General features: G+C 47.1%; 1 protein-coding gene across 1 annotated transcript; it reads right to left on the bottom strand.

Moving 5' to 3' along the window:
- Positions 1-796: 796 nt before the first annotated feature.
- Positions 797-12,036, bottom strand: GARIN1A (golgi associated RAB2 interactor 1A; the record flags this gene model as incomplete). Its single annotated transcript, XM_082632075.1, is given in 6 exon segments — positions 797-995; positions 5,916-5,989; positions 5,991-6,038; positions 7,599-7,845; positions 8,795-8,979; positions 11,884-12,036. Coding segments are annotated over 6 exon segments (906 nt in total).
- Positions 12,037-12,712: the final 676 nt, after the last annotated feature.

The raw sequence follows: 12,712 nt of genomic DNA, 5'->3' as shown, positions 1-12,712 counted from the left end.
GCAGTGTCTGGCACCTAGCAGGAGCTTGATAAATGCCGACTGAATGCTGTGGTAGTATTCCTCAAGTCAGTATTCCCCATTTGTCCAGAGGTTGGTCAAGGGTCCTGTTCTATCCCAGATATACACAGACACTGTGTCTTCCACTTGGGTTTCATTAGGTCCTGGGTAGGAAGAGTCAATCAATTAGGACTTCCAGTGATGGGTGGTCACCATCTTCCTTGACAGAAGCCCCATCTTCATTAGCAACCAAAGTTTGCATGGCCAGGATGACCTTTCATAGCTTTACTTTAACACAGGGAATGGGACAGGAAGACTCATGTTCTTGTTTGGGGTAAGTGGGGCAACACAAAAACATCTCCTAGCTGATCGCCATCATTCTCAGGATTCTTTCACTTTGGGCTTGTAGCAGCCCTGTCTCTGTTTCCCCCTATCCCTTTGTAAGAGGAAGTTGGATTGCTCCCCAGGTCCTTTCCTCTGGACTGGCTTTCTTGGCTTTGCTTGGCTGTTTGGGGGTTTCAACTGAGCTAACAGAATGTTTTTTCCATTTATATCCCAAGGAGTGAGCTATTGCTCCTAATTAGTCCTTCTCCAGCCCCTCCCCACCTCCACCCCCCATAGCACAACCTATAACAATTAGGGACTCACTTGGAGGTTTATTGGTGGAAGTACTGGAGCACCTTGTTATAAACACCATCTCCCATGGTCATCTGGGCCACAATAGGAAAAGAGCATTATAGAAGGTTGTAGCAAGTGGACTGAATGAAGCCTGGGAAGATGACCCTGTTTCAGCTAGGTGTTAGGGTCCCAGGAAGTTATCTCCTAGGGAACTGGCTACAGGAGCCTGCAGGAAGTGCTCCTCTGGATTCTTTTGTTCCCAGAGACTGTGGCTCAAGGTGGCTCTCATGGGTATATTTGAATTGACAGGGGATGCCACTGGAGAGGATGTCTTGTCGTAGCAGTTGAAATTGTCTATTTCAGTGATGGTATCGGTGTTTCTGGAGTAGCCCAGGATATCGGGGTCATTGAAAGCAATAGAAGAAAAAGAAAGCATTGTTAAGAATCTGATTTTGAAACTTTTAAAATTACGTCTTTTCCAGCACGAGTGCCTTGAACCTAGATCTAAATATGGAAATGATGGGCAGTGACAACACGTATTTATGGCATGAGGTACCTACAAGCAACTTGAGCAGAGAAAGCCAAGCGGGAGGGAGGCTGGAGCGAAGGCATCTCTGCTGAAGTGGAACAGATACCCCTCCAAATCTTAAGCCTTGCTTTTATGTGTTGAGAATGTAACATGTTATGAGTCAAAGGCAAGACCTGAACCTACTGGGACCTGCCTGATGCCCACTATAGCCTGCCAGGTATCAGCATAAGTGCAAAGAAAACCTCAGACAGTTCTCCAAAACAGTAACAACTGAAAAAAAAAAAATCACAACCACTTGTGTGTCTAGAAAAACACACCCTGGGCTAAAATTTTTAAAAATTTTGATTTTAAGTGAAATACATGCTTATTTTAAATGAAAAAAAAACCTATAAAAAAGCACCCAAAAGAAAATAAAAATCACTCACACTTACTATTCAGAGATAAGTACAGTGAGTTCTTTTTTTTTTCCAATGAAATTAATTTTAGGGTTATTTAGCCAGAGACTGGCAATATGGCCTAATATCTAAAAATGTCTTTGCCACAAAACACCTAGAAATGCTGAATAAAATATAATCTACACAATTTTAAATGCATTGTTAAACTCACAAAAAGTAAAGTAAAAATCCCAGGGACCAAAATTAAAGATCAGTGAAGTATGAGCTAAAGTGGGGCTGCCTGAGGGACTGGCCAGTCTTGGTGACCCAGGCCTTGGGTTTTTATGGCCACGTGACACAGGAGATAAAGTCTTGGGCCCAAGCTAGGTAGGGCATTAACTGAGGTATTTACATAAGTCCAGGACTTTCAAAGCCACCTTCTCAGCACCAGAAGGAAATCTGGGACACCAGAAAGAAATCCATCCACTGCCACAAGCTCATCTATATCAACTTGGATTCTGGGTCAAAACAGAAGTCTCTGCTGAAAATTCTTATTTTTGGGACTGTCCCAATACTGGTTTGAGGTCTGAAACGATATATGGTACAAGAACTTCCAAGCTGAGAAACTAATATAAAATTTTTGGGGGCTTCCCTGGTGGCGCAGTGGTTGAGAGTCCGCCTGCCGATGCAGGGGACATGGGTTCGTGCCCCGGTCCAGAAAGATCCCACATGCCGCAGAGCGGCTAGGCCCGTGAGCCATGGCCGCTGAGCCTGCGCATCCGGAGCCTGTGCTCCGCAACGGGAGAGGCCACAACAGTGAGAGGCCCGCGTACCGCAAAAAAAAATAATAATAACTTTTGGACTTACCTGGTGGCGCAGTGCTTAAGAATCCGCCTGCCAATGCAGGGGACATGGGTTCGAGCGCTGGTCTGGGAAGATCCCACATGCCGCGGAGCAACTAAGCCCGTGCGCCACAACTACTGAGCCTGCGCTCTAGAGCCCACGAGCCACAACTACCGAGCCCGTGTGCCACAAATACTGAAGGCCGCGTGCCTAGAGCCCGTGCTCGGTAACAAGAGAAGCCACTGCAATGAGAAGCCCGCGCACTGCAGCGAAGAGTAGCCCCCGCTCTCCACAACTAGAGAAACCCGTGCACAGCAACGAAGACCCAATACAGCCAAAAATAAATAAATAAATAAAATTTACATTAAAAAAAATTTTTTTTTCTCCTGAGCCAGTAATATCTCTGATGTGGAATCAAACTTACAATGGCTCTTTGGGGTTAACCCCTGTCCCTCCAATTTAGGCCAACATGAGTCCCACAGATAAAGGCCTGTTTGAGAAAAGCTCAGATAAAATATTACAGCTACAGGGCCTCCCTGGTGGCGCAGTGGTTGAGAGTCCGCCTGCCGATGCAGGGGATACGGGTTCGTGCCCCGGTCTGGGAGGATCCCATATGCCGCGGAGCGGCTGGGCCCGTGAGCCATGGCCGCTGGGCCTGCGCATCCGGAGCCTGTGCTCCGCAACGGGAGAGGCCACAACAGTGAGAGGCCCGCATACCGAAAAAAAAAAAAATATATTACAGCTACAGACAGCTCCAAGGCCCACAGGGTATCAGTCTCTGTGTGAGAGGAAGCAGAGAGAAGCAACAGGGCGTCTGATATGCCTGTAAACAGGAGAGCTCCCACACCTCCCGCAGCTTCTCAGTGGAAAGTGCAGCCAGCCAATTTGAGAAGAAGGAAACTGGAAGTAAGTGCAAGGGGTCCGTGGTACAGTCTGAAGAGGCATGTGCCTTAAGAACTCTCAAAACCACCAGAACACTCTCCCTTGCAGGACGCGTCCTCAAACAAGGAAAAACCACTGGAAATGGAATCCAAATTGAGTAGGACAGGAACAATAAAAGCAAAGGAAAGAGAGAGGTCAGGGAAAGATAGGAGAGAGGAACACAGCCCTGGAATCCTAAAAAATACAAGGCCATAAACACTTCACAAAAATGACACAAGAGGGAGCTCTGGAGCCCAAACCAGAAAGCTGCCTCGACCAACCCCTCACCCGCAAAGGTTCAGGAAAAACGTTCACATCAGAGATCATAATCCAAGGCAACACAAAATTATATAAGGAGGAAACAGGTTGGGACTTCCTCAGCGGTCCAGTGGTTAAGACTCTGCCTGCCAATGCAGCAGGGTGCGGGTTCGATCCCTGGTTGGGAACTAAGATCCTGCATGCCGCCCAAGGCGACCAAAAATTAAAAAAAAAAAAAAAAAGAAAAGAAAAGAGGCTATGAAGCATCATAAATCCTTACAGACAATGAATGCACACTAAAAAGATGTGTCTGCAAAACAAATGAAAAGTGCAACCTAGCATTTCAAAATGAGCTAAAAGAAGTTAAGACAATGACAGAACATATGAGAGAACAACTAAGTCAGAATTTAAAAGATTTATAGGAATTCCCTGGTGGTCCACTGTTTAGGACTCTGCGCTCTCACTGCCGAGGGCCGGGTTCAATCCCTGGTTGGGGAACTAAGATCCCACAAGCTGCGTGGTGCAGCCTAAAAAATAAAAATAAAATATATAAATAAAAGATTTATAAATGCGCTGATAAAACTGAGAAAAGAATTAGACATTTCTAAAGAAATAAAAATTACTTCCTAAATGAAGCCTAAAGCCAGAAAGAACACAAAAACAAACAAACAAAGCAGATAATGCCTTAAGAGAAACAGGAGGGTAGAAGCAGGAGAGTTTCAAGAATAAAAAAGACAAAGTGGCAGGTAATTAGATACGCAAAGATGATCCAACATACAAATAGTAAGAGTACCCAAAGAGGAAAATTTTACATTATAATTCAAGAATACTATCTTGAAGTTGGAAAAAAAAAAAAAAAAAGGCTGGAAAGTACCTATAAAGGCGCACCATGACCTGGGAGAACTGACCCAGCATGACCACAACTGGGACCCTGCCCCAGAGCAAGGCTATGAAAGCACTGAGAGAGAGGATGTGTGGAGAGTCCTTTGTATAGAGCTTCTCCTTCGTTCCCCTCCAGCTGAACAACAGAGGCTTCCTGGGAACACCTAGAGACCTTGAGCAGTGGCCCCTGGGGTCTGGAAGACCCAGTAGGTGGCGGGGTACAACTCCCACCCAGGAAACATGGAGGGTGGCGGAACCGGGAGAGCAGGTTTCTTTGATGACAGAGTGAAGAGGAGCTGCTTCTGTGTCCAGGAGGCACAGTCCTCCCTCCAGTAGCCGGTCAAGGTCTGAGAGGACATTTCTTGAGGACAAGATGTCAACTGTACCGGAGAGAAAGAGCCTGCCTGGAGCCACTGTAGACCCTACCCGCAAGGACTCCCTTAAAGGTGAGGGGACTCTGACAGCTAGTGCCTGAGTGCATGGATGCCTGCAGAGCCAGGGCCTGAGGGGGGTGGGGGTGGGGGGCCTTGCATTGGGGTGAGGACTTCAAGGAACCCAAGAAAGCTCCTAAGAGAAAAAGCCAGCTTTAAAATCAGGAAACAGAAGGAGAGGAGTGACAGTCCAGTCCCCACATGAAGGGCCATCTTAATATGAGGCCAAGCTGACTGAAGGGGGGGTGATGTGATCACTTTAGAGTTTTGATAATTTTCAGGCACTGGATGTTTTAATTTCAGAACTGATGCTGCTTTTGCAGTTTAAAGGGACCAAAGAACTCTTTTATATTCTAAGAGGGAGCCCATATATGCTATGGGGCCTGCCCAGAGACCAGCTTTTATCCAGGGGCAAGAAGACAACTTCTCCCGCTGAAAAAATTATAAAGGAAAGGGAAAAATTTTGCATTTTGATGATACCCTACAAGTTGTACTTCTTCAATGTATCGATTGAACAATCTTGCTTTGGTTTTCTATCTCTTGTTACAGAAAGAATCTAACACAATGACTTAGTAGATGAGTAAAACTTTGGAGCCAGCAGTGGTCTCCCATGTGGGTTAATGTCTATTCTGTCCATTTTACAGAATAGACAAGTGAGGCAAGGGGGCCTTGGGATTGTCTTACCCCAAGGGACCCTTGCGAGTTGGGGCTGGAGATTGTCAATATATAACTCCATGAGCCTGCTTCATTGCCCTTCTTTGAATTAATTTATTCATCCCTCACTCCTTTTACTGAACACCTTCCATATGAAAACACTGGGGTTTACCTAGGGACTATTCAGATCAATCAGCCACTGACCCTGTTCCCAAGGACAGGCTTATAATAAAATTAAGGGGACACGTCACATGCAGAGGTCTAAAGTGAAGAGAAGGAACTGAGATGGGTAGGCAGAGGGTGTCACTGACCGCCGCCCCACCCCCGCCCCCCGCCCCCCACCCCTCCCTGCGCCATGGCTCTGTGCTGCGGGAAGGGATGCCGGCGCTGCCCGCACGGAGGACCCGCCTGTCTTCTGTGAGCTGGGACCTTCCTGAGAGATTTGAGAAACAGTCACTGGTCTGCTCGGCTGCCAAGAGCTTTCATGGAGCTTTCACTGGACTGGCAGGATGACAGGAGGCTGCTTCCAGACTGGATGGAGAAATGTGCAGTCAGATGGCCAGTTCTGCTCCCTGAGAGCCCTTGGCTTCCTCGGGCCATAACCTTGAAGGAACTCACTTGTGTCTGCCAGCCTAGTCCTGGGAACCTGCTCCTTCAACATCAAGCCCTCAAATCATCAGACCAAAAATGGGGCCCTAGCAGGATCACCTCCTCTCCCTGATGGGCTGCTGTGGCTATCTGCCCAGAGCACAGGCTCTGACCCTTGTGAAGCACAGCAGCAGAGCTGACTTGCGAAGTCAGCGATAGAGTGCCTGACGTATGCCACTTACATGAGATGAGGCAAGTGTTTCCATCCTGAAATCTGAAGGTTTAAGGCTGTCCAATCTATCAAGCTTTTCCTTCCTGACCTTCTACCCTAAGCAGGTACTGGGAAAGCCTTCTATGGGTCAAAAGAAAAGAAAAAGACCCCTTAAATAAACTAAAAGGGAAAAGCAAATCCTTAGGGGAAATATTTGCAAAAACTTGAGATTAAAGGCTTAAAAATCCTGATATATAAAAAGCTCTGGTTTACAAATCAATTTAGAAAAATGCAAAGCTGCCAATAGAAAAATGGCCAAAGAACACAAGAGCCAATGCAAAAAAAAAAAAAAAGGTCAGTGTTCAAATTCATTGAAAAATCAGAGAATCCACTTTTTTTCAGCCTATCATACTAGAAAATTTAAATTTATACTTCTCAATTGTGATAAGGATACAGTGACACAGTCACTCATATTATTGGAGAGAGTATAATTTGGTATGAACTTTCTGGAAATAATCTGGCAGTATGTATCAAGAGCCTTAAAAATGTCTGTACCCTTTGAATTCTGCTTCTAAAAATCAATTCTGAGAAAACAATCAGAAATGTGGACGATACATAAATGCTTGTTGTAGCATCAGTTACAATAATGAAAAGTCAGAAACAACTCTGAATGTTAAACAACTCTGAATGAAATAACTCTGAATGAATGATATTAGGGGAATGGTGAAGTAAATTTTAACCCATTCATACAACTGAATAGCATGAAATTACCAAAATGATGTATATAAAGGGCTTCTAAAAGAAATGGGAAAATGCTTATGATATAATCTAAATTGGAAACAAAAGCAACATTCAGAAATGTATATATATTTAATGTCCTCAAATATATAAATTAAAAATTAAGATGAAAGAATAGAAGGAAATATGCCAAAATGTTCCAAGTGATTGCTTGGGGCTGGAGAGAAGTGGGGGTGATTTTTCTGTAATTTTCTGATTTTCTTCAGTGAGCATTATTCCTTTATAACACTGAAAAAAAAAAACAGCAAAAAACAGCAAACAATTTTTAAGTGAGTGAAGTACTTTATAGCTCTTTTTTTGGAAGACAAAATTAATTTACTTTTTATGTCTGTAGACCTCAATTTGGTGTGTGCGTATCATTGGCCCTTGAAAAAGAAGTCTGCTCATCCCCACACAACACTAGACTGTAATACCCATCAATTCTCGGGAGGTGATATGTTTCCGATCCCCAGCTGACCCTACAGATCTCTTGGCGGGATCTTGGTGAAACTTACTGTTTTGGTGGAGCTGCAGGGCAACTTGGGCACCAGGCAGTGAGAGAACTGTATTCTTGGGTCTTTCGTGGTGATAGACAGACCTCTCCGCAGAATTTTCACCAAGCGGATCCAGAATTGAAACACAGCCTCTGGGTGTTTTTCGTGGGGCCTCAGGTAGTAGATCTTTTCAGTCACTGTCCTAACCCTCAGGATGCGTTGGAGCTGGTCGCAGATTCGTAGCTCCACGTACTTCAGTGGGAGAATCCTGGACACAATCAGGAAATTCCCATGGCAGAGGCATCAGTGATTTTAATCAACCAAGCTGGTGCCTTCCTAGAGCTTGGGTCAACCTCACTAGGTGCTCACTTCTGCTTGGGGGACACCCAAGGGAGAAAGCTCATGGTCTGAGAGTGGGAATGATCACTAAGACTGACTCTTCTCTGATTTCCAGGGCCTTCGTTATTAAAGAATCTGCCCACACCAATAACAATGGCTGAGAGTTGATGTATAATATCTTGTTTAGTCCTCACAACAGCCCTTTGATGAAGGAAAGATAAGTAGCGTTAATTCCATTTTACAGAATTTGAAACTGTGGCTTAGAGAAGCTAAGTGATTTACCCAAGTTTAGATCTTCTTCAGTAGGAAATGGAACTAAGGTTTTCTGGCTCTATTTTCAGGTCTCCTCTTCCCTAGATCCTGATTAACTGTGCTGAAAGATTAAGAAAATGGACGGAGGTCTCCTATACATCCAGTATTTTTTTTTCAATCTCAACACCTCATAATCCTATTTGACTATCATATCGCTCACCTTTCTTTTTGAAAACCTCTAAGTCGATACTGACAAAAAAAAATAAGCAAAAGGAAGCCAAGATTCTCAAAAACTAGGCCAAGCCAGGGATTGGTGCCCTACCACAGCGCCAAGCACAGCGCTTGGTACACATAGATACTAAGTAAATACTTGTTAAATGAATGAATGAAGTCTATATAGTTCATCAGCTAAAGAACACTGTCCTTGCTTCTCAGCTAAAGTCCAGCAAAAACTAACACAACATTGTAAAGCAATTTTACTCCAATTAAAAAAAGAAAATTATGTTGCTAAAAAAAACCAAACAAACACAAAGGCCACAAAATAAAAAAAATAAGTAAGTCCAGCTGCAAAACAATGCAGTCATTCATCCTGCCCCATCCGGCCCCTCCCTCAAGCCTTTCTTTACCTGCTGAGGGTGATGACTGGGGCACTACCAGGTGGGCTCCAGGTGGAAAACTGACCCTGGGGCCAGGTGACATTGGCCATCAGGAGGACGTTAGGGAGTGGCAAGGACGGCACCGAGGAGGTCAGCCCGAGGATCACAGCGGTAGACCCTTCACAGACATCCATCCAGTTCCCGGGCTTAGTGACCTAGAAATCAGCCCCAGGCACATGGGTCAGAGAGAAGCGGAAGACAGGGGTGGAAGGTTACAGATGCTAGAAAATGGCTCTTCAACTTGGTGACAGGCTTAGAGCACCTGTGCTTCTTGCAGGTGTGTGGCACACTGGACCGGGTCATGACCTGAATGTGTCCTTCCTGTGGGTCTCCCCAGAGAGACTTAAGTTCATTGGCAACAGGAACGCTGTGTGCCCTTCTTCGAGTCCTTTGCATTACTAATTTTAAAAGGATGCACTAGTAAGAAGCCAGCACAGGTTCCTTTCTTCCTTTCTTCCTTCCTTCCTTTTTCTTTCTTTCTTTTCCTCCCTTCCTTCCTTCCTTCCCTCCTTCCTTCCTTCCTTCTTTCCTTCCTTCCTTCCTTTCTCTCTCTCTCTCTCTTTCTTCATTCATTCATTTATTGGCTGTGTTGGGTCCCTGTTGCCGCATGCAGGCTCTTGTCTAGTTGCGGCGAGCGGGGCCTACTCTTCGTTGCGGTGCGCGGGCTTCTCACTGCGGTGGCTTCTCTTGTTGCGGAGCACGGGCTCTAGGCGCGCGGGCTTCAGTAGCTGTGGCTCGAGGGCTCCAGAGCGCAGGCTCGGCAGTTGTGGAGCACGGGCCCAGTTGCTCCACGGCGTGCGGGATCTTTCCAGAGCAGGGATCGAACCCATGTCCTCTGCATTGGCAGGCAGACTCCTATCCACTGCGCCACCAGGGAAGCCCCAGCACAGGTTTCTAATGGTCTGGAAGGGAGATTGTGAGAAGAAAGTTCCAGCAGGGGAGGAGAGTGAGGAAAGAGCTGTTGAACGGAGAAGACCCAGGCAGCCCAACTTGAGGGAGGTTTGGGGAGCTTCTCCCAAGATGAGGGAGTGCCGGGCTTGTTGCTGGGTCTTGAGTGTAATAAGGACCTGTTCTCTTGCAGCACTCGGGGCTGTGGCAGGACAGGGAGATGGATGCCTGGCACTGGGGCACAGTGTCTCAGCTAAGACACCCCTACCTCACTCTCCAGGGCGGGCAGAGAAGCACCAGGTCTGTAGCCTCTAAGGAACCACAGGGACCAGGGTAAGGAACATCTGAGGAGTGACCCCTACGTTCCCAAGACCAGAGGGCCTTCTCCCAATATCCTAGGCTTTGTAAGACCAACAGGGCCATTCACAGCCCATGGTGGAACTGGGGACCAGGGGAAAGCCCCAGGAATGACTGAAATGTTAGCTCCCACAAGCCTGAGTAGATGGTGCCCCAAGAAAAGTGAATTTTGATTTTCGAAAAAAAAAAAAAGTAACATTTCTTGGAGCCCATGTTGTGGAATGAAATTCATATGTGCTACAAAACACAGAGGGCCACACACACTGAGAGTAATAAATAAATGTTTGCGGGTGATGTTTCTTGGCGGTGATGATAGTGATGGTGATGCTGAGGGGAGGGAGCAGCATAACTGTGTGGGCTGGATCAGTTCAAGGCGGCTTTTAGCTCTGCCGCGGGCCAGCTTCAGCAGGCAGTCTTTCCCCCTCCCTGGCACAGTCTGAGTCTCTTGCTGCCTGAGTCACCTAGCGTCCATCCAGAGAATCTAGACAGTTTTAATACTAGGCCAAAGAGAACACATTAGGAGAATAAACCTGCCGCCATAATCTCACACCCAAGGACATGACTAGAATTTGATATCTTGAGTCTGGATTTCCCACGATACTGCTCATTCTCCTCTGAGTGTGTGTTAGGCATGAGCATGCCCCCCCACGCCCCCCATGCTGCCAGCTGATCGCCCAGCTATGCAGCTCCCTGGGGAGGTGCAGGGACCACAGAGCACCCGGAGCCATGAACCTTTGGGGGACCTCGTCAGAGAGTAGCTCGCTGCTCTGTGAAGTGGTCTCCAAATTAAGCCCAACGCCCACCTCCAATTGTTCCCACCCTCTCTCCTGTGACTCCGCATCACTCTTCAACTCCACCGAATGGATTCCTGACTGCAGACCCTCCCGTGCATTCCAGCCTCCTGCCTTCACCCAGGAACTTGAAGTCCCTCTGCCTGGAAGGTCCTCCCCCTGCTCTTCTACCAAAGTCTCAGCAAGACCTCAAAGAATGGCTTCCAACCCCGTCTTCTGGGAAGCCTTCCACTACTGCCCAGGTTGAAGGAGTGCTCTGCTCATGCTTTGGGGTTCAGCTAGTCCAAACCCTCTGACACAGAGCTTTCGTAACAGCTACCATTTTATACTATGTCCTTTAAACCTACAAATTCACAAGCTTCTTGTCCAGGGACACTATCTGATCTCTCTTTGCATCTCCTGCCTCTCACACAGCTTGCTGACTGGTTATGCCATACCCGCAACGGAGCACAGGTGGTCACCAGACAGACCACTGGAGGGAAGGGGGGAGCACCTTGGTGAGATGTCACACGGATTGAGATGATCGCCCTGCACTCCTGGTGTCTCCATGCTTCCCAGGCCACAAACACTCACTTCCATAGGTCTGGGGGATGGTCGAATCTGGGCAAGGCTAATTTATCCAGGGACCTTGGTCTCATGTAAGGGTATTTGTATAATAATATCCCAGAAAGAAGGTTGGGTTTCAGAGCAGGGATTCCTACAGCTGCCTTCATCCCCTCTAATCAGCCAGTGTGGACTAGTGGCCCCGGGAGGGTACCTATGAACCCTGCCTGGAAAGTGGGTTCTGCTTTCTCCTTCTGCAGGTGTAACTCTATTTCCCGAAAGCATTTGACCTGCAGGGAGTCCCGTGAGGCTGTGGGCACAAACTGAGGTGAACTTGGGACCCAGACCCTCTCGTTTCTCTGGCTTTCCTGGCTTCTTCCTCCTCCCCAGGGCTTTCAAAGGCCTTAGCATTTTTGGACCAATCCTCAGGAACAGGTTTGGAAAGGGAAGGAGAGCTGGCCCTGAGCTGCACAAGGGTACCTGGATAAAGTTGCTTTCAAACACCACTGAGTCAGAGAACAAGTTGAATTCTGGAGAATGAATCAGTTGACAAAGGAGGCCATCTTCCACCCCAAGTTCCACTCCAGGGCCTGGTTCCCTGACCTCAGGTGGGAGGCTCCTAATTTTACTCATTGGTTCTTGGGAAGGATGGGCTGGGGAACATCCCTGGGGCTCCACTCAGACCCAGCCCAACTCCACGGTGTTGGTGTGACCACCACTCCCCCACCTCCACAGCTCCACCTCCCCTCCTGACTTACCGGCTGTCCCCCAGGCTGGGAAGGGCCTGTTGGCTCACAATGGCAGGAATTACATCAGGGAATGTGACCTGTAACAACAGGAAAGGGAAAAAAAAAGAAGAGGCAAGGAAGGACTGGGGGTGAGCAGGGTGTTTTTCTCCCCTTTCCTACTCACTACAAACGAGCAATAATGTAGCCTGCTCCATTTTTCAGTCCATCTCCCCACACACAGGAGGAAAACAACTCTCCCAAGGTTATGGCCAGACTGCGAGCTGCCACAGCAGCAAGGGAGGCTATCAGGAAACCCACAGCCTTCAATCCTCCCCACTCAGGGCGAAGCCTCTCACAAAAATTTTCTCTGTAAATGTGACCTGTTCGCCTGATGTCAGGCCCTCACTGGGCCGGGAGAGCTCAGGATGGGGCCTGCAGTTCAGCCCAATCTTCCCTCCCCCATCTCATGGGATAGTTTTCTTTTTTTTTTTTTCTTTTTTTTAACACCAGGCTATTAACAAACCAAAGAGGTTTATTTGGAAACTGTGAGCAAATGAGGAAGTGTGATACAGTGTATGCTG

The sequence above is a fragment of the Mesoplodon mirus genome (assembly GCF_964341445.2).
Source record: "Mesoplodon mirus genome assembly, chromosome: 9".
NCBI lineage: Eukaryota > Metazoa > Chordata > Mammalia > Artiodactyla > Ziphiidae > Mesoplodon > Mesoplodon mirus.
This window is presented reverse-complemented; position numbering and strand designations above follow the sequence as displayed.